This window comes from Phyllobates terribilis, unplaced genomic scaffold (genome assembly GCF_046119375.1).
Source record: "Phyllobates terribilis strain yellow unplaced genomic scaffold, ASM4611937v1 Scaffold_13__5_contigs__length_258822181, whole genome shotgun sequence".
Taxonomy (NCBI): Eukaryota; Metazoa; Chordata; class Amphibia; order Anura; family Dendrobatidae; genus Phyllobates; species Phyllobates terribilis.
This window is the reverse complement of record NW_027362773.1, coordinates 123,461,504-123,483,884: the sequence shown is the minus strand read 5'-3', so window position 1 is coordinate 123,483,884 and position 22,381 is coordinate 123,461,504. Positions and strand designations below refer to the sequence as shown.

General features: G+C 45.4%; 1 protein-coding gene across 1 annotated transcript in view; it reads left to right on the top strand.

The window, feature by feature from the left end:
- The window catches only part of ATG2A (autophagy related 2A), a 97,108-nt gene that overhangs the window by 4,810 nt on the left and 69,917 nt on the right, over nucleotides 1-22,381 (top strand). The window contains exons 2-9 of the mRNA XM_073658589.1: nucleotides 1,212-1,374; nucleotides 3,158-3,310; nucleotides 3,981-4,083; nucleotides 4,328-4,496; nucleotides 9,735-9,905; nucleotides 18,940-19,036; nucleotides 20,286-20,447; nucleotides 20,567-20,709. Coding sequence (XP_073514690.1) covers nucleotides 1,212-1,374; nucleotides 3,158-3,310; nucleotides 3,981-4,083; nucleotides 4,328-4,496; nucleotides 9,735-9,905; nucleotides 18,940-19,036; nucleotides 20,286-20,447; nucleotides 20,567-20,709 — 1,161 coding nt within the window. The remainder of the gene's footprint in view (nucleotides 1-1,211; nucleotides 1,375-3,157; nucleotides 3,311-3,980; nucleotides 4,084-4,327; nucleotides 4,497-9,734; nucleotides 9,906-18,939; nucleotides 19,037-20,285; nucleotides 20,448-20,566; nucleotides 20,710-22,381) is intronic.

Here is a 22,381-nt window from a genome sequence, read left to right as displayed (position 1 = left end):
ATGACGCAGAGTTTGTGCACACTTGTGGCCATTAAGGCTATGTTCACTCATCATGTTTTTTTCAGCGTTTTTTGATGCAGTTTTTTATGCAGATTTTCAGCTGCCTTTTGCAGTACCAGCAAAGTCTATGAGAAACCATAATTCTTTGTTCACACATCATGGGTTTTTTTTTGTTCAGGATTTTGTGCCTTGCATGTTTTTTGGGAAAATAGAGCATGTCACTTCTTTCAGCGTTTTTTTTTCACCCATAGGAAGTAATGGGTGGTGAAAAAAACGCTGACAAAACGCACCAAAATTTGTTTCAGCGTTTTTGATGCCAAAATAGAATGGGGTTCTTTTTTTTTATCACAGAACTTTATGTACATGAATAAAAAGAGACAGAAGGACAGTGAAAAAACGCACCAAAAATGCATAAAAAAAAGCACCAAAACTGCAAGAAAAATCCTGAACAAAATTAGCTTGAAGATCAGGTTTTGCTGCAGAAAATTGACGCCAGAAAAACATGATGTGTGAACATAGTCTTAATGGGATTTCTGCTTTTGGAAAACCCTTGTTCTCCGGCTGCAGTTGGTCAGTCAGCGCTGCAGACAATAACACACTGCAAGCAGCGGCGGAGACTCAATGCTGGACCCGGGGAGTGTGAGTAAAGCACATTTTGCTTGTTTTTTTTTAAAATGAATGCGGCCAGACAAAGTGGGGTTTCTTTCTACTGAAAACTACTTTAATAACTAATTTACATTTTTTTTAAAATACGGTTGAAAGCCGCTGCTACTTTTAAGAAGCCGCCACAACTTGCAGGTGAAGTCTGCGGAGCATTTGCAGCATTTCCAAACTAGAAACCTCAGCGATATTCACGTAATTTAGAACCGATATTGATGCTGCAAAAATAGCTTTGGACACATAGACAGGTATGAGAAGTATAGGCTGTAAGATCAGCGCTGGTGTAAACAGGTCGCCTGCGTGTACGTGAGCAATAGATGTGTCCTGGGCATTCATCACTTCCTAAATCCCAGTGCCACTGCTGTCAGGCGTATTGCCCCTTGCATAGTTTTTCGATGCGTAGAAGAAACATTCGAGTCATTCACCTATTATAAACTGGATTTTCTAATGAAATGCAATAATTATCTTATTTTTAACCTCCGCATACCTCATTACTCTTCTGCAGTTTTTTCTGCTGTCTTCATCTTTTCCATTTTTCTATTCCGATTCAGTCAGTGAACGACCTCCTGGACTCTGCGGGGGCGCCGCTCGAAATAGTTGACGGCTTCATCGGAAGTATCTCCGTTACTATCCCGTGGTCGGCGCTCGTCACAGAGAACTGCACTCTGGAAGTTTCCGAACTGCAGGTTACCTGTCGACCAAAATACAGAGCTGGTAAGTGCTCATCATACCCACTTTTTTTTCCAAAGCATTTCAATGTGGTCTTGAATATGGTGCACAGTTAAAAAAAGAATAGGTATTCATACCCGAAAACTGTACAGAGCAAAATACAACTGTACTGTAGAGAAAAAGACCCGGGCCGCACATCCATATGTTATACGTGGATCTACCCTGCTAAGGAAAAAGCACAAAAAAAGAACAAGCCCAATGCCGTGAGCCAAAGGTATGCATTGTGTGTGCCAAATGTGATGGGTATATTGCTATGATATGCCATCACTGTCTGATCATTGGGGGTCTGATCTATGACATAAGAATGAAGGGGCGACACTGCTGGTTTAGTGATGATTCCTCTTCTGTTTATCCTGTCCAGGGAATATCTGCATGGTCCCTTTAACTTGCAATGCTGCATAGCCCTGCACAGCGTGCGGCCAGGGGACTGTGGTGATGCAGTGCTGCCCCTTCATTTGGGGAGGGGGTCTTAGAGGTCAGATATGCCTCTTTATAGGATGAGACCACCCCATTACTTTACCGTACACATTAGTTAGTCAGCCGTGATTATTTTGAGAGGACTAACCATTGGGGGGTGTCTCCATTCTCCATTATTGTACATTTTAGATAAAAAGAAGGAATAGAATTTTATTAATGTCCTATCCCAGGGATGTCAAAGTCTAACACACAGAGGGCCAAAATGAAAAACTTGAACAAAGTCCCAGGACAACCAGTATACAGAATAATGGGCCCCACCTAGTCCTCCGTGCGGAATAATGGGCCCCACCTAGTCCTCCGTGTGGAATAATGGGCCCCACCTAGTCCTCCGTGTGGAATAATGGGCCCCACCTAGTCCTCCGTGCGGAATAATGGGCCCCACCTAGTCCTCCGTGCGGAATAATGGACCCCACCTAGTCCTCCGTCCGGAATAATGGGCCCCACATAGGGGTGATTGTTCTTGTGTCGCGGGCCAAATACAACCACCCTACCGGCCAGATTTGGCCCACAGGCCAGAGTTTGACGTGTATGCTATATGGATAGTTGGCCCATCTATCTAAGGCTTTGTTCACATCTTTGCTGCAGCCATTATAAGTCTCCATTGCCCAATTCTATCACTTTTGTAAGAAGAAGTGGCACAGCATGGATGCACAGACAGTAAAAGAGCAAAACTGAAGATAATCACCAGCCAAAGTAATTTCAATTTTGCAGAAAGACAAAGCAGTTTAGTAAATGTAAAGGAACCAAGAAAGCATTTTCTGCATCTAAACATTAGGTTATGATCGGCTCAGTGCCCATATTAGGACCAGCGTATCAATATTTATCATTGTTAGGAAGCCGCCTGTAAATGGACATTTATTGTGAGATGTCTGTAATGATCAGAGTGACGGGCAGAATGAATATTATTATCCCAGCAGAGGAAATATTGTGGAAGTATATTGCCGTTCATAAGATGTCAGTAGCAACATGGACAGATTTAAAGGGCTTTTCTCACTGTGATGGTTTAAGGTTTACGATAAAGAAAACTGAGAAAAATGATCAATGAGGTTTGACCTCTGATTTATCTCCCGAATGCCATACATGGGGGCTATGGAGAAGGCTGGGGGCGGCATTCTGCATTTTCAGTAGCTCCCATTCATCCCTATGAATATGAGCTTTCATAGCAATGGATCAGAAAAAGTTATGGTGGTAAAAAAGGGAATTTATCTGATGTTCATTTTGCAGTATTTTTTTTTTTGTTCTCCGTTCTGATTTGCTTTCTGTTTTCCCCACAATTCTACCATGTGTCCAGGTTCAGGGGGTGCAGAGTCACATAGCTGGTCATCATGTATGACCACCAGCATGCAGCTGGCCCAGGAGTGCCTAAAAGAGCAAGCCGAGGAACCTTCAGAGCCCCCGCAGCCCATCGAAGGATTGGAAATGTTTGCACAAACTATAGAGACAGGTACAGTTTCTTGTAAATGTGTCCATATATCTTCTAGAGCTTTTCTCCAAACACTGGTTTGACCAACATCCAAGCTCTTGGCTCAGCTAAGCATTCATGCATGTTTAACAGGGAGAGCTGAGTAAAGGCCCCCATACAACGTCGGCCATACCTGCCAATATTAACGGCTCTCTGAACAGTCTAATTTTGGGGCCCCCAGTAGATGATGTTGGGTGAAATAAGGATCCAGCGTCTACGATTTCAGCCAATATTTTATTCTTTAAGTGATAAGTCGCCACCAGAAGTGTCTGGCAGCAGCTCTTTCATAGAAAACACAGGAGCGCTCAGTGAGATCGCAGCCGGTTGGTCATCAGCTATCTAAAGTGTATGGGGCGCTTAAGCCACTACCAGAGACCCCTCATAGTGTTTTATCTCCAGGTAAAACAAACGGATTGTGCATATAAATTCAGACTGTCCGACCATTAGCCCCAATGACTTTATCTGTCTCCCATACACATCAGACAGTCGGCCGATGATGCTGAAATTGACAGATTTGGCCAGCTTTAATCTAATGCTTATGGGGGTCTTTGCTTTATCACTGCATTATAGAAAGTAGCATTCGATAGCATGGTTTTTATTGCACAGATTTCTAGTCTACTTATTACCCTCAGTACCATCTTGTCTCCTGTAGTGCTGCGGAGGATTAAGGTGACCTTTCTAGATACCATTATCCGAATTGAGAATATGCCAGCTGAATCTGCCACGGGGACAGCCCTGGAAATACACATTAAAAGGTCAGACGTCTTTCCGTTCCAGTTTTCTGTATGTAGAGGTATAGATTTCTTTACCATTGTGCCATAATTCTATAAAGGGATTGTCTGATTATAGACAAACGCTTTCAAATTGCTGCTGACAGGGCAATGTTTAACCCGGTGCCACTCCTGGCATCGCCGACAACCTATGCGATACAACCACATTTTTAGTTATGACCATATATCTTCCAACGCCATACTCATGGTGTTTCTCGTGTTCCCTCAGACTAGATTATTGTGATGAGGCGGTCAGAGATTCCGGTCAGACTTTCCCCGTGGACATCCATCAGCCTCCAGCATTTATCCAGAAGATCCTGCAGCTCAGTGGTGTCTCGTTGCACTATGAAGATTTCAAGAACCGACAACAGACACCGTCTCCTATACCTGATCCTGAGGTAATTGTGGGTGGTGGGTTTCTAGCGGTGAGACCCAACAACTGGACAGTGCTGTTGGTCAGAGTTTGGTTCTCACCAGTTTTGGAGTGATGACTAGTGATGAGCGAGCGTGCTCGTTTAACCCTTTAAACGAGCACGCTCAGGTGCTCACCGATTAGGTTGAAATGCCAAGCATGCCGAGTTTCAGCCGCGGGGGCTGCATGTGTCGCAGCTGTTACATAGCGGTGACACACATGGGGATTGCCTGACAAACAGGCAATCTCTACATGTATCACAGCTGTGTAACTGCCGCGACACATGCAGCTGAAACTGAAATGCCTAGCATGCCGAAACTACTCGACGAGTACCCGAGCGTGCTCATTTAAAGGGTTAAACGAGCACGATCGCTCATCACTAGTGATGACCTCTTTAAAAGTTTGGTTAAAACTAAATCTTTTTTTCTGTTCTGTGTAGAGTGCTTTGTTCTGAAAAATGATTGATTTGCTTTCTTTCAGCGAGGGCTAATTATTTCGACTGTTTGTCTTTTACTTTCTTGTTCCTGCTGTGTTTGCCAGACAAAGTTAGCATTTGGTTAAACATTAATTTTCTCTTGATAATTTGAAAGCGGCCACTGATTGCCTGTAGCACGCGTGTGACATAAAAATCGAATGTGATACCTTATCGATGGAATAGAGGAAGACCTTCCCATCGCTGGTCGATCATGCTCACTACCGCTCCATTCACTCTTAGGCTATGTGCCCATGTAGATTTTTTGTAGCGTTTTTGCGGCGTATTTACGGCCGCGAAAACGCTTCTAAAACAGTCTGCCATGCAAAGCAATGTGAATTCGGATGTGCTGTGCACATGATGCGCTAATTTGCGCGCCGAATTCGCATTGGTTTGCAAAACGCAGCATGACCATTTCTACCGCGATTACGCTGCAGCGAAATCGCGGTGCGTGTGGTACCTGGGATGAAGAGGAGACTACAACTCCTCTTCATCCCGGCTACCACGCAGTGAAAAAAAGAAATAAAAAAGTTTAAAAATAAACAAAACCTCTATATTCACCTCTCCGGCGGCCCCCGGACTCCTCCGGTCTGCTCCCGGCCGCGTCTTCTCCGCAGTGTACTGTCAGGACCTGCGGTGACGTCATTTAGTCACCTGATGGTCATGCGACCGCTGACGTCGGCGGTCAGGTGATGGTCGCGTGACCATCAGCTGACTGACGTCACCGCCGGTCCTGACAGTACACTGCGGGACGCTTAAGAGAGTAGACGCGGCCGAGAGCTGACCGGGGGCTGCTGGAGAGGTGAATATACAGGTTTTTTTTATTTTTAACGTTTTAATTCTTTTTTTTTTTTTTTTTTTTTTTTTTTATACTATAGATGCTGCATTTAAAGCATCTAAGTTGTTCACACATTAATTTATATTGTGTGATCAACTTGTCAAGCACTTTTCCAAGTGATGCTCAAAATCGCTTGGAAAAGTGCTTGAAAAAACGCATGCAAAAACTCATGTAAAAACGCTTCTCTCTGGCAGAAAAAACGCATGTAAGGCTGAGTTCACACGATGCGTTTTTAATGCGTTTCCGCGGCGGTTTTGCAGTTGCGTAAATGCCGCGGAAACGCATGAAAAACGCATGGTAGAAGGGCAGCAATGTTCCCCAATTGAAATCCGCATGTGCTGTGCCCATGATGCGGATTTTTCCGCAGCGTAAACGCTGCGCTCAAAAATCCGCAGCATGTCAATTAATTTTGCGGAAACGCTGCTTTTTTGGCGCCATTGACTTGCATTAGACCGCATGGAATCCGCATCACTGTATATGTTGATGCGCATTCCATGCGGTCTAATGTGCGGATGGTACCCGGTTGTGGATGAGAGGACTCTCATCCAGACCCAGGTACCATTAAAAAAAAAAAAAGAATAAAATAAAAAATATATATATATACGCACTTCGCGGTTGAATGAAGAAGGACCTTCGCTGACGTCAGAGTCATGTGACAGGTCACGTGACGCTGACGTCGGCAGGTCCTTCAGTCTTCACTGCCGGTAGCCGTGACCGAGCGAAGCAGGACACCGGGGGCCATCAGAGGGTAAAGTATATATTTATTTTTTATTTTTTGACATCACACACTATATAAATCCATGCTGTTTGCATGGATTTATATAGTGTGAAGTTGACAAGCACTTTCCAAGTGATGCTAAAATCGCTTGGGAAGCGCTTGTCAACCCGCATGCGGAAATGAAAGTGAAGACCGCTTCATTTCCGCATGTCCCTGGCAGGAAACCGCATGTACTATCCGCATGCGTTTTTTCCTGCCAGGGAGATGCAGAAATGCTCAGGAAAAAATCCTGAGCATTTCTGCATTGTGTGCACATACCCTTAATCTGCATGCTTTTTTTCTGCCAGAGAGAGGCAGAAACGCTCTGCATCAAATCTGCTACGTGGGCACATAGCCTTAATGGGATTACTAGGGATTGCTGAGTGCTGCGCTCTACTGATCTTCGGCACTTCCATTAGAATTAATGGCATGGCAGTGTCCATGGTCAACCTCTGTTCTATTCAGCCTGGGCTTTTCAAAACCTCGGTTCTCAAGATCGCTGGGGACCACGGTGGTCAGACCTGCAGCAACTGGAAAGTTATACCTTATCCCATTGATAATCGCACATATCTTGCTACACCATTGTCAATCCTCCTCTGCTGGCTCCAGTTTTGCTTTAAATGCTGCGGCAGTGACATCACTTGACCGCTGCAGCCTATTAGGTGCTGTTTACATTTTCTACCCTGCAGAGCCTACTGATTGCCTGCAGCGGTCATGTGATGTCAACCCTGAAACTACAGTGCCATGTGAAAGTATTTGGCCCCCTTGAACTTTTCTACCTTTTTCCACATTTCTGGCTTCAAACATAAAGATATAAAATTAAATTTTTTTTGGGAAGAATCAACAAGTGGGACACAATCGTGAAGTGGGATGAAATTTATTGGATATTTTAAACTTTTTTAACAAATTAAAAACTGAAAAGTGCGGTGTGCAATATTATTCGGCCCCCTTGAGTTAATACTTTGTAGCGCCACCTTTTGCTGCGATTACAGCTGCAAGTTGCTTGGGGTATGTCTCTATCAGTTTTGCACATGGAGAGGCTGAAATTCTTGCCCATTCTTCCTTGCAAAACAGCTCGAGCTCATTGAGGTTGGATGGAGGGCTTTTGTGAACAGCAGTTTTCAGCTCTTTCCACAGATTTTCGATTGGATTCAGGTCTAGACTTCTAACACCTGGATATGTTTATTTTTGAACCATTCCATTGTAGATTTTGCTTTATGTTTGGGATCATTGTCTTGTTGGAAGATAAATTTCCTTCCCAGTCTCAGGTCTTTTGCAGACTCCAACAGGTTTTCTTCCAGAATGGTCCTGTATTTGGCTCCGTCCATCTTCCCATCAATTTTAACCATCTCCCCTGTCCCTGCTGAAGAAAAGCAGGCCCAAACCATGATGCTGCCACCACCATGTTTGACAGTGGGGAGGTGTTTTGAGGGTGATGAGCTGTGTTGCTTTTACGCCAAACATATCGTTTTGCATTGTGGCCAAAAAGTTCGATTTTGGTTTCATCTGACCAGAGCTCCTTATTCCACATGTTTGGTGTGTCTCCCAGGTGGCTTGTGGCAAACTTCAAACAAGACTTTTTATGGATATCTTTGAGAAATGGCTTTCTTCTTGCCACTCTTCCATAAAGGCCAGATTTGTGCAGTGTACGACTGATTGTTGTTTTATGGACAGACTCTCCCACCTCAGCTGTAGATCTCTGCAGTTCATCCAGAGTGATCTTGAGCCTTTTGGCTGCATCTCCGATTAGTCTTCTCCTTGTTCGAGATGAAAGTTTAGAGGGATGGCCGGGTCTTGGTAGATTTGCATTGGTCTGATACTCCTTCCATTTCAATATGATCGCTTGCACAGTGCTCCTTGAGATGTTTAAAACTTGGAAAATCTTTTTGTATCCAAATCCGGCTTTAAACTTCGCCACAACAGTATCTCGGACCTGCCTGGTGTGTTCCTTGGTCTTCATGATGCTCTCTGCACTTGAAACATAACCCTGAGACTATCACAGAGCAGGTGCATTTATATGGAGACTTGATTACACACAGGTGGATTATATTTATCATTACCAGTCATTTAGGACAACATTGGATCATTCAGAGATCCTCACTGAACTTTTGGAGTGAGTTTGCTGCACTGAAAGTAAAAGGGCTGAATAATATTGCACGCCCCACTTTTCAGTTTTTAATTTGTTAAAAAAGTTTAAAATATCCAATAAATTTTGTTCCCCTTCATGATTGTGTCCCACTTGTTGTTGATTCTTCCCCCAAAAATTTGAATTTTATATCTTTATGTTTGAAGCTAGAAATGTGGCGAAAGGTACAAAAGTTCAAGGGGGCCAAATACTTTCACAATGCATTGTATATGAGCAAAACCTGGAGCCAGAATTTAAGAGCCGGGGGCTGGAGCGGTAGGAGGTGATCACAGCTGATTTTATTTGTATATACAGGAAGGCTTTGGAGAAAAAGATTTAAAAAATGTAGTTGTATAACCCCTTTATTTGCTTCCGGACCACCCATAGACCTTAAACATCCAGGCGATCCACGTAGAACTCTGCACTGACATTCTAGAACGTCACTGCAAAGTAAGCAGCCGGACAGTGCAGCTACAGTAGTAAGTAGCCGGCTGTCAGTCACATCCCGACCCCATGGAGAAGGCTGAGATGGTTTATTACTGTATTTGCTTTGTTGATTAGTATTTCCACAGTGCTGAAGGAGAAATATGTATAAGGTATAGAAAGAGCTAACATTGCTTCCTCCTCCCTTCCTAGTGATCATGTGATTGTGGGATGCCAGCACAGAGCAGGAACTGTTGGGTCTCTGTGGATCTGCTCTGCAGTTCAAGCAAGCTTCTGAACTTACGCTATAACTGGGGCTAATATACCAGATCCAGTTACCAGAGAAATCAGCAATAGAAAATGTATTTAAATGTTGAGATATCCCTAAAAGATCTTTTTTGATAATATAGGGGACACAAAGGGTGAAATAAATGAAAAGGTAAATAAACATTAGCAAGAAAAAATCAATAAATAAATCAAAATGGAAAAAAACAGTCATTCTTAATCACTGTTTCCAATCCACCCCTGTAAAAAAAAACAACAACTATATATTGTTGTCCTTTTGGAATATTGTTTAGAACTTTTGTTTCTCATTTTTTATGTTCACAGAACCCTCCTGAACCCACTAAGCACACAGATACTGATTCGCCTCAACCACTAGGGGGTGCCAGTCGACCAACACAACCGCCTACCACCCCGACCCTCCAAATAGGCAGCTGCTCTGGATGTACAGAACTGATAATCAAACTGAAGCAGAATGATATGTTTCCAGGACCGAAGGTGAGAAAACAGCTGTTATTACAGGCCTGTAAACTGGATCTATTGTAGCATGGTTAAGCATTATAAGGGCTGGCCAGGAGCAAATGCTTTGAATAACAAAAAACATCCATTATCCAACCATTTAAAGACCCACCCAGCTCCCTCACTTTAGTGGCGCAGATCACGTGTTGTGCACCCATTACTGTTGCAGCCAGACACTCCTTTACCAGTGATGCCTGTATAAACCCCTTTCTGACGTATGACCTAATAGTACGTCATGGTGACCTTTGCCGATTGGACCAATGACGTGCTATTAGGTCATATGGTGATCGCTCCCGCACACAAGCGGTGCGGGGCGATCGCCGCCGGGTGTCAGCTGATAGCACCGGGTGCCAGCTGTGACTATGTGCAGGGAGCGGTCCCGCACCGCTCCCGGCACATTAACCCCCTCAATGCTGCGATCGAAGTCGATCGCAGCATTGCGGGGGCAAGTGGAGGTGATCGTAATATTCACTTCCTATCCCTGCCTCCAGCGCTGTCTGCCCCGGCTTCCCGGATGTTGCCATGACGACCCGATGTCGTCATGACAACATCCGGGTCACCAGACAGCAGGAAGATATTTTGGTCATGCTCAGTGCATGACCAAAATATCTTCTGCATCTGCAGTGCTGACAGCCTGTATAACACAGGGATGGTGCTCCATTCCTGTGCTATACAGGCGATCAGAATAAAAAAAAAAGTGAAAGTCCCATAGTGGGGCACAGAATAAAAGTCCCAATAGTGTTAAAAATGGAAAAAAAAAATTAAATTTCTTTTGTAAAAATATAAAAAAATAAATAATCCACCAAAAATAAAAATATGATGTACCCATCAATAAATATTATTACGAAAAAAACAATAAAAGTACACATATTTGGTATTGCCACGTCCAGAAAAACCTGACCTATAAAACTGTCCCACTAGTTAACCCCTTTAGTGAACACGGTAAAAAACAAATAAATAAAAAACGAAGCAAAAAACAATGCTTTATCATCATACCGCCAAACAAAAAATGGAATAACACGCGATCAAAAAGACGAATATAAATAAAAATGGTACCGCTGAAAACATCATCTTGTCCCCCAAAAAACAAGCCGCCATACAGCTCCATCAGCCGAAAAATAAAAGTTATAGCTCTCAGAATAAAGCGATACAAAAAAATATTTTTTTCTATAAAATAGCTTTTATTGTGTAAAAGCGCCAAAACATAGAAAAACAATATAAATGTGGTACCGCTGTAAACGTACTGACCCGAAGAATAACGCTACCTTATCAATTTTACCACACGCAGAACAGCATAAAAAAAACCCATAAAAACAATTCTGGAATTGCTGTTTTTTGTTTATTCTGCCTCCCAAAAATCGGAATAGAAAGCGATCAAAAAATGGCAAGTGCCTGAAAATGGTACCAATAAAAACGTCAAGTCATCCTGCAAAAAACAAGCCGTCACATGACTCTGTCGGCCAAAATATGGAAAAATTATAGCTCTCAAAATATGGCGATGCAAAAACTGGATTTTACAAAAAATGTCTTTTAGTGTGTGACAGCTGTCAATCATAAAAAAACAATATGATTCTGGTATCGCTGCAATCGCACCGACCCGAAGAATAAAGTCGTCTAATCACTTATACCGCACGAGGAACGGTGTAAAAAATAAACTCTAGGGTTAGGGTTGGGCTTGGGGTTAGGGTTGGGCTTGGGGTTAGGGTTAGGGCTAGGGTTAGGGTTGGACTAGGGTTGGGGCTGGGTTTAGAGTAGGTTTAGAGTTGGGCTAGGGATTTTTTTCAAAAGTAAAAAAAAAAAAAAAGATGATGATATGGCGACTAGTGTTGAGCGCAAGTGCTCGCTACTTGAGTTTGCATCGGGTGCTCGGGTATGCACTTAGTATCGCGGGTGCTCAAGTGACATGCTCGATTCTCCGCCCCATATGCTTCTTGGCCAAAAAAGCCTTGAGGGGATTGCCTGCCATGCACAAGTGATCCCCGCATGTTTTTTTGGGGTATCTAATAACCATGAAACATGCGAGCGGGGACTCGAGCATGTCACTCGAGCACCCGCAATACTTGGTGCATAACCGTGTACCTGATGCAAACTCAAGAAGCGAGCTCTTGCGCTCAAGACTAATGACAACTTATTCAATATGATGATGACCTAATGTTATCAAATTCTGTGCCTTACCTCTGGGTTCAAAATGTTCACTATACTCCTTGATAAAATCCTTGAGGGGTGTAGTTTCCAAAATGGGGTCACTTGTGGGGGGTTTCCACTATTTAGGCACATCAGGGGCTCTCCAAACGCGACATGGCGTCAGCTCTCAATTCCTGCCAATTTTGCGTTCAAAAAGTCACACAGTGCTCCTTCCCTTCTGAACGCTGCCATGCGCCCAAACAGTGTATTTCTCTATCACTTCATTGGGGGACGCAGGACCATGGGTGTATGCTGCTGTCGCTAGGAGGTTGACACTAGGCAAAAAAAGGAAAATATCTCCTCCTCCGCAGTATGCACCCACCTACAGGCACCAAGCTCACCTGTTTAAGCTTAGTGTCTGTAGGAGGTAGACCTGGATCTTCACAGATTCAACCTTGTGTTTATTAATCCTTGTTTTTTCTCTTTCAGATACAGCTCTTCAGGCTAACAGGGAACACCGCGTCCCCTGTTAACCCACTAGTGACCGAGAGAGCAATGTGGCTACCCCCACATCGCTCACTCTCGGACCCGCTGGGCAGGACTTATCCCCTGTCACCTTAGGGTGTCTCAGGGTGATTTCGGTGGCCAGTCCTAGCCTGTTCCCCACCCCAGCCCCCTCCTCGGAGCGGCCTGGAAGGGAGACAGTGGTCCCTGCGGGTGACCTTCCCCCAGTTTTCTGGGGTTGACACCGTCTCCTCCAGGACCGGACAGTGCGGGAAGGAGGAAAAGCCAGGATCCCCCCCTATCCAGGAAGGCATCCTGAGACCATCCTCAGAAGGAGAAAGGAAGGGACGATTCCCGGACCCGCTAAGACAGGTACTTCCCTGTCTTTCAGCTGTAGGTCCCAGTCCCCCGGCGTTACCTGCCTTCCTCCCCTTTCCCCCTCTCACCAAATATGGCGCTTAACAGCGCTTCCCTGGGCCACTTCCTCCTTCTTCTTCATTATGCGCGGCAAATCTGCCGCTTTTTTTCCGTCGGGGGGGCGTGTCCGGTGGGCGGTCCCGCTCCGACGGCTATACGTCCCCTCCTATTTGACCAACCAGGGCCGAGGACCATAGTGACACTTCCGTCACGCCCTTGAGCCTTCTGCGGACCTATCAGCTGGGGGCCTCTCAAGCCCGCTCCCCCTTCCCATCCGCCTATCGGAGCCTCGACGCGCTCCGTCATCAACGCAGCGTCCTCTGCTCCTCCCCCTACACCGACGCCATCACTCTGCCGCACGCAGCTCCCTACTCCCTCGGCACCTACTGTGACCCGCTCCAGCCTCACCTTCGGAGCCTTTCAGGGGGACACGGGACCGCTTCTCTGCAGGATCGGGTAGGCTCTGTCCTGACACCGACCCCCACCCTTTCCTGCCCACAGCGCCCTCCTCTGCAGTATCCCTGGTCAGGCACATATGCCCAAACCCAGGGAGCTCTCAGTCCGTCCCTCTCACATTGTCACATACTACGCCTGTGCTCTTTGCGGTACTAAGTGGCCCGCGGGTCTCACAACAGCTTTCTGCTCGACCTGCAAACCTCCCGCCATGCTGGCACCCCAAGATCCCCCCCGCCGCTCAGGACGTGGTAACCCCCTCCCCTCCGGAGTGGGCTGTTGCTTTGTCACAGTCTGTCTCTGACCTCACCAAGGTTTCTCAATCTCTGGTGCAGGTCTTAGAACGCTTGCCAGAACGTTTGCCTATGTTATTCACGGCCACCAGCGCTCCGAATGTCCCCACAGACGATTCGCAGGCACCCCTGCCCCCTCCTCACAGGGGCAGACTGACGGCACGTTCTCCGAAACGGACTCACACAAGCTCATCCTCCACCTCTCCAGACTCAAAGATGCTCCCTGCGTCTCACACCTCTTCCCCGGAGGTCGCCCCGGGATCTAACTCTGCTTCAGATTCAGACTCTGGTTCCGACACAGACCAGTATTCCAAGGTCCAGGACATGATAGACAGCCTTATAAGGGCGGTCAATCAGACTCTGCATGTTACAGAAGACGAGAGCCCTTCCCGGGACTACTCAGTTTAATTTAAAAAGATTAAACTTTTTCTAACCATGCAGAATTTGACAGTGTTTTTCAAAAGCAGTGGGAGCATCCAGAAAAGTGCTTTTCAGGAAAGAAACAGTTAAACGTCCTATACCCCTTTAACCATGACCTTGTCAGCAAATGGACGGAGTCCCCATCTGTCGCCTTTCCGCCAAGACGGTACTGTCTCTTCCGGATGGTTCTTCCCTTAAGGATACCACGGATAGACAGGTTGAGGCCCTCACTAAGTCAGCCTTTGAGGCCGTGGGCACCTCCCTTTGCCCTTCCTTCGCCTCAACTTGGGTATCAAAAGCGGTGTCCGCATGGGCCAAACAGCTCAGACAGGGCATCCTAGCAGGGGCCTCCCCGGACGATCTGGCCGACTTAGCTGATCAAATCGGCCACGCTGGAAAATATCTACTTACGGCGTCCCTCGACTCCGCTGCATGCTCAGCCCGGGTTTCCAGTAATCTCGTTGCCTTACGTAGAATTCTTTGGCTTAAAGCCTGGAACGCCGACCCGGCTTCCAAAAGATCTCTAACTAATCTTCCTTTTCAAGGTTCCAGGCTGTTTGGATCCAAGCTAGATCAGATCATCTCTGATGCTACTGGGGGTAAGAGCACCTCTCTCCCCCAGCCCAGACCCAAACGCCCTTTTCCTATGAGACGCCCCCTTCATTTCCGGTCCTTTCGTCAGTTCGCTCAACCGAACCCCTCCTCTCAACAGGACTGTACTCCAGCACAGCGGGACAGTCGTAAGCCCTTCTTTAGGCCCACGCCTAACTGGCGCCCTAAGAGTCGCTCCTCCAAGTCCTCTGGATCACGATCCAACAGGTTTTCCTCAGCATGACTGGTCACTCCCACCTGGGACTTCTCCCAGGGTGGGCGGCCGTCTCCTTCTGTTCACAGATTCTTGGCTCCTGGCAATAGAAGATGCCTGGGTCAAAGAAATTGTGACTTCCGGCTACAAAATCGAGTTCGATTCCAGCCCACGATCACGTTTTCTCAGGTCCCGCCCCCCACAACCATCTTTGCTTCCCGGTTTCCTTCAAGCCATCACCTCCCTTCTGAGCTCAGGAGTCATAGTCCCGGTTCCCTTTCAGGAAAGGTTTTCCGGTTTTTACTCAAATCTCTTCGTCGTCCCAAAAAAGGACGGCTCACTGCATCCGATTCTGGACCTCAAACAGCTAAACCGACATGTACGCATCCGACAGTTCAGGATGGAGTCCCTCAGGTCGGTAATCGCCTTGATGGAGGCCGGGGAATATCTATGTTCAGTGGACATTCAGGATGCATACCTTCACATCCCAATCTGCGCGTCACATCAGAAGTTCCTTCGCTTTTCCTTCAGCAACGCGCATTACCAGTTCACTGCCCTCCCCTTCGGCCTCGCCACAGCCCCGAGGGTTTTCACGAAGGTGATGGCGACAGTTATGGCCATTCTTCGAACAAGGGGAATTGTAATCATCCCCTACCTCGACGACCTGTTAATCAAAGGCCCCACTTTCAGGGACTGTCTCCACAGTCTCCAGATCACCTTGAACACACTCTCCCGGTTAGGCTGGCTGATCAACACAAACAAATCCTCCCTGGTCCCATCCCAACGCTTAACCTTCCTAGGGATGCAGTTCGACACGACCCGTGCCCGGGTCCTCCTTCCGAGGGAAAAGATAAACTCTCTACGACAAGGAATCCACATCCTCTCCGCCCCAAGTCCCCGCTCCCTTCACCTATGCATGAGTGTCCTGGGAAAGATGGTAGCAGCCATGGAGGCAGTTCCGTTTGCCCAGTTTCATACCCGGTCTCTTCAACTAGCCCTTCTCTCAGCTTGGGACAAGAATCCGTCATCTCTAGATCGACGCATCAAGTTACCTCGTCAAGTAAGACGGTCGCTAACCTGGTGGTCCCGCCCTTCTTCCTTCAGACCCGGGAGATCATTCCTTCCGCTTCGCTGGCAGGTGGTCATGACCGATGCCAGTCTCATCGGTTGGGGGGCAGTTTTTCTACAACACACGGGCCAGGGCAGGTGGAGTCCCCACGAAGTCTCCCTTCCTGTCAATATTCTGGAGATAAGGGCGATTTACCTGGCGTTGCGTCACTGGCAGAAGATCCTGGCAGGGTTCCCAGTCCGTGTACAATCGGACAATGCCACGGCCGTGGCATACATAAATCATCAGGGAGGAACGCGCAGCAAGCCCGTTTTAAAAGAGGTGTCAAGAGTGCTACTTTGGGCCGAGAAGATGGTCCCGGCAATCTCAGCAGTCCACATTCCAGGGGTCGACAATTGGGCGGCCGACTTCCTCAGTCGGCAGGGCCTTGCCTCAGGAGAATGGTCTCTCCATCCCGAGGTGTTTCACCAAATCTGCTTACGGTGGGGCACGCCGGACGTCAACCTCATGGCGTCTCGGTTAAACCACAAGGTTCTGTCCTTTGTAGCTCGGTCCCGCGATCCGCTAGCAATTGCCCAGGACGCGGTAGTCATATTATGGTCACAGTTCCAACTGCCCTATCTCTTTCCACCTCTAACTTTGGTCCCTCGAGTCATCAAAAAGGTCAAGACAGAAGGAGTACCAGTTCTCCTAGTAGCCCCAGATTGGCCCAGACGCGTCTGGTACGCAGATCTGGTAAATCTGCTTGTCGACTCCCCCTGGAGACTACCAGACCGTCCGGACCTCCTATCTCAGGGTCCTATTCTTCATCAGAGTTCTCGTTCTCTGAATTTAATGGTATGGCCGTTGAGGCCGCGGTGTCGAAGACGGCGGGCTTTACTGACAATGTCATTCAGACCCTAATTAACGCCAGAAAACCCGCTACCTCGCGCATATACCACAGAACTTGGAGAGCCTTTTTTCGTCACTGCGAACAGGATCAGCTGACTCCTAAGTCATTTTGGCTTTTCTTCAGTCTGGCCTAGAGGCGGGACTCTCTCTCAGCACTCTCAAGGGCCAAGTTTCGGCCTTGTCCATTCTATTCCAACGTAACTTAGCTGGCCGTCCTCAGGTCAGGACGTTTCTACAAGGCGTGGCAGTCAACCATCGCCCGTTGGATACGTTCGACCATCTTGGAGGCACATCGCATCTCGGGCAAACCTCCCCCTCCCGGAGTAAGGGCTCACTCCACCAGGGCGGTGGGGGCCTCTTGGGCGGTCCGCCATCAGGCTTCAGCCTCTCCAATCTGTAAGGCCGCAACGTGGTCTTCTCTTCACACCTTTTCAAGGTTTTACAAGGTCCACACTTATTCTTCGGCTGATGCCAGTCTTGGACGGAAGGTCCTGCAGGCGGCAGTTGCCGCAGTCTGACCTAGTCTGTGACTATCTTCTGTCCTCCCACCCAGGGGACTGCTTTGGGACGTCCCATGTGTCACTTGTGGGGTTTTTCCACTGTTTAGGCACATCAGGGGCACATTCGCTAAGTATTCAAGCAAATTTTACATTTAAAAAGACAAATGGCGCTCCTTCCCTTCCGAACCCTGCCGTGTGCCCAAACAGTGGTTTTCCCCCACATATGGGATATCTGCTTACTCAGGAGAAATTGCACAACAAACTGCATGGTGCAATTTCTTCTGTTACCCTTATGAAAATGCAAAATTGGGGGCTGAAAAAACATTTTTGTGGGAAAAATGTGAAAATTTTATTTTTACGGCTCAATGTTCTAAACTTCTGTGAAGCACCTGGGGGTTTAAGGTGCTCACCACACATCTAGATAAGTTCCCTGAGAGGTCTAGTTTCCAAAATGGTGTCACTTGTGGGGGGTTTCCACTGTTTAGGCACATCAGGGGCTCTCCAAACGCAACATGGCATCCGCTAATTATTCAAGCAAATTTTACAATCAAAAAGTCAAATGGCGCTCCTTCCCTGCCGAACCCTGCCGTGTACCTAAACAGTGGTTTTCCCCCACATATGGGGTATCTGTTTGCTCAGGGGAAATTGCACAACAAATTTTGGGGTCCATTTTTTCCTGTTACCCCTGCAAAAATAAAAAAATTGGGGCTAAAGTAACATTTTTGTGAAAAAAGTTAAATGTTAATTTTTTTCTTCCACGTTCCAAAAATTCCTGTGAAGCACCTGAAGGGTTAATAAACTTCTTGAATGTGGTTTTGAGCACCTTGAGGGATACAGTTTTTAGAATGGTGTCACTTTGGGGTATTTTCTGTCATAAAGACCTCTCAAAGTGACTTCAAATGTGATGTGGTCCCTAAAAAAAATGGTTTTGTAAATTTTGTTGGAAAAATGAGAAATCGCTGGTCAACTTTTAACCCTTATAGCTCCCTAATAAAAAAAAAAAATTGGTTCCAAAATGACGATAATGTATGTAAAGCGCTGCGGAATATGTTAGCGCTTTATAAAAATAAAGATTATTATTATTATTATTATTGTGCTGATGTAAAGTAGACATGTGGGAAATGTTATTTATTAACTATTTTGTGTGACATATCTCTCTAATTTAAGGACCTAAAAATTCAAATTTTGAAAAATTGCTAAATTTTATACATTTTCGCCAAATTTCCATTTTTTTTTCACAAATAAACGCAAGTGATATCGAAGAAATTTTACCACTATCATGAAGTACAATATGTCACGAAAAAACATCTCATAATCAGGGGGATCCGTTGAAGCGTTCCAGAGTTATTACCTCATAAAGTGACAGTGGTCAGAATTGTAAAAATTGGCCTGGTCATTAACGTGCAAACCACCCTCGGGGGTAAAGGGGTTAATAGCACAAGAAAGTGCAACGTCTGCCTGTGCCATTGCAACCCATAAAAACTCTCTCCTCTCTCAATGTGCTTTACCCAATATTGGTACATTTTTCTTTTTGTAGATGGAGATTGATGGGAAGATGGGGTCTCTTCACATGTTCCTGAATCCACATCAGATGGCTAACTTGCAACAACTTTTGGATGCTTTAAGTATTTCAGGTAAATTAACTGGCCCCCAGCTTATCATTGCATTACGTAGTTAAAGCGCCACTCCAGGAAAAATATTTTTTCCTATAGAGCACTACATAGGCTATTATTGAAGAACAATGTAGATGTTATAGTTGATGATCCATTTCTGGCTTCTTTGCCGCCTTGATTTCTTTGTTCCCCTCTGATAGATTTACTAACACAGACTATATTTCTCACCATGCCTTTGACTTTGCAGGAGGTGATAGTCTCATTACATTTCACTGTCTCCTGTCTTATGACAACCAGTGATAGATCAGTGACATAGATCTGCTGTCCTCAGACTCACACTGCAGAGTCTGTGTATCCTATGTGATGAAGCTTCAGACTGTCAACCTGCCTCTTGCTGGTGATGGGTTTCTCCCAGTCAGTTCTTGTAAAACTGCATGTTGTAGAAATACACTGTCGATTTTGCACTTTATTTCTAGATATATACATGCAGTGAAAGTTAGGTGAGGTTCTATGGACTCGCCTACTATATCATTGCTCTTATATATAAAGAAGAAAGGACTTTTTCTCCACCGGGGAAGGTGGTACTTGATATAAAGGTGCAAAGTCTCAGCGCTGCCAGGAGAGATTTAATAGGAGGTGATGTCATCCTGTAGTTCATAGGAAGTCTCTTTCTGTCTACACATGTACTCGACTAGTCAGACGGAGGATGACTTCCCGTAATGAAGGAGTAAATTAATGTAACTGAGGTTGGAGGAAACAAATTACACTGCTACAGTATTACTCACGATTTGCCATTCTATTTGCAAACTTTGCAGAACTGCTACTTTAATTGTTACAGAGGTTGTCCAGTTTCATAAAATTCGTACCCCAGGTGGTTTGTTTTCAATAAACAAACCGTGCCTTATTCATCCTTCCCAGGTCCAGTGTGGAGTCTCTGTCAATGCTTTAGGTGTCTGTTATTGTCTGCAGCGTCAAGCTAATTAGTAAGCTTAACGGCTCTTGGCTTTTTGTGCTGTCTACTCAGGCAGACCCGCTGAGCTCACTGATTATCTGCAGCATTGTTGACGAGACGTCAGCGCTGCAGACAGTAATAGACACCGGGAGCAGAAGTGGAGACTCAGTTCTGGACCCAGGGATGGTGAGCAAATTCCAGTTTGCTTGTTTTTTTAAGACAAACTGCATTAGAGACCATGGTTTCTTCAAACCGGAAGACCCCTTTAAGTATCAGAAAAGCCTTTAAAAGGATACTGACATTGGTTTTCTATTCCAGAATCAAACAGTGTTAGAGAGAAGTTGCTGAAGAGCCGCCCTTTAGACATGGAGGACCTGAAGCTCATAGAACACGATCTGAACCAGCAACTTCATTCGGGACCTGGATCCTTATTTGTTCCAGATCCTGAACTTATTTCCTTTCAGAATCTAGAGAACGGAGGTGAAGATTTTACCAGTTTTCCTGTAAACGTTTTGTTCCTTCAGAATGATATTACGTTAATAAAAGTAAAACACTGATATATGGAAAGGAAATGTGTATTTCTTCTTTTTTTTTTCCAGATATGTTTTTCTCTATGGCGGCCATGACAAACAGTGTCACTTCTGTCCGATCTGCAAACGACTTATCGGATGTGGACCTTGATTCTTCAATTTACAGTGATTACAGCAGTGCCCCGTTCCAGGGGCCGGGCTTTGCTCCTGGGGTAAGTGTACAGTAAATAATGGACGTGTTATGGACCCGGCTACTCAACTGTTTTTATTTGTATAATTGGAAACTTGTTAAAGGGAACCGGTCATGTCCCCAAACGCTATTAACCTGCTGATATAGGGTTAGTCTGCAGGTTAATAACGTTACAATGCTGTTGAGCTGCCTTGCTGAAAGTGCGGCTACAGGGAGAAAATGAACTTTATTCCTCCCGGGAGCCGCCAGCTTTCAGTCATTCAGGCTACAGTCACCGCTTAGTACACAGTAAGCAGTGGCTGTATTCATTCCCTGGCACTTTGACATATTGCTTCGCAGGGCATCTGCTAATCGAAGTGGCGGGGTGTGTTTACAGCACCATTCCGGACACACCTCAATGACTGAAAGCCGGCAGCTCCTGGGAGGAACAAAGTTAATTTTTATCCAGGAGCTGCCCTTTCAGTGCGCCTCTGGACAGCATTGTAACACTATTAACCTGCAGATTAACCCTATCCTTGCAGGTTAATAGCGTTTGGGGTTCCCTTTAAATAGGTTGTGGTTAATACAGGCAGGTCTCATGTCCGGGATCCTTGCTTCATTTGAAAATACTACAATTTTTTTTTTTTTTTTTAAGAAAAAAAGGCAATATATACTCAAATATTCACACGGTGTCTATTCTTTATTACGGCAAAAGTTAGCATTTTCTACTTTAGTTGGGAAAAAAAAACAATAAATTAAATGTCCGATTAGCATTCATTTTTTTTTTAATGAAAATTAGGTTGCTCAACCAATAGAATAATGAAGTATGCTGTGCAAAGTATCCTATGTAATACAAGGGGTTGTTTAAGGCTATGTTCACACAGTTTTTGGAGCATAAATTGAGCGGAAACTCTTAAACCTCCATTCAAAACTTTGAGTTTCTGATCCAACAACTTGGCAAAAAGACTGTGTGCACATAGCCTTAGTGTATGGGCACTACTAATTTTTTATGAGTTTTTGGAGCTGAAACTGAGCATAAACTTTCCAAATACGCCTCAAAAAGTTGAAGTTTCTGCTCCAAAAACTCAGCAAAAAAAGACTTATTGGGCACATTCCATTACTCGTAAAATAAACGTGAAATGTGTAAATGACTGGAATGTATTGATAACAATAAAATCAGATGTACTCATGCTCTGCGCTAACCCCCATGAATCCAGTACAAGCCGCTCCAGTGGTCTGCGTCTTGACAGGTAGCAATGACATCCCATTCTCCGGTCAATTGACCTCCTATGATTGGCTGTAGCCGTCAGGTGACTGGAATGGCGCACCTTAAAGGAGATCGAGGCATTGTCTCTTCTGGTCCCTGTGCACACCACAAGAGCGGCCTGCGCTTGGTCCACGGGGGTTAGAACAGCTGAGCAAACCTGATCTTACTGTTTTCAATGCACCCCCACTGTTTACAAAAAAAAGTATTATGATCAAGATTTGGTGACTCAAAATATACAGGCTGAACATTTGCTTCATCTCTCTGCCATGTTTTTGAAAAAATAAAATACATTGAATTTAGTCTAGATTTCCCCATAATTAGTGGCCCTGACTAGAGAGCAATGAACAATGTCCATGGAATCAGGGGTAGTCGGTGACAAAACCTTTCTATTTAGTTATTTGTGCATTTATCATAATATATTTTGTAAACGTTAAATAGTAATTGATTT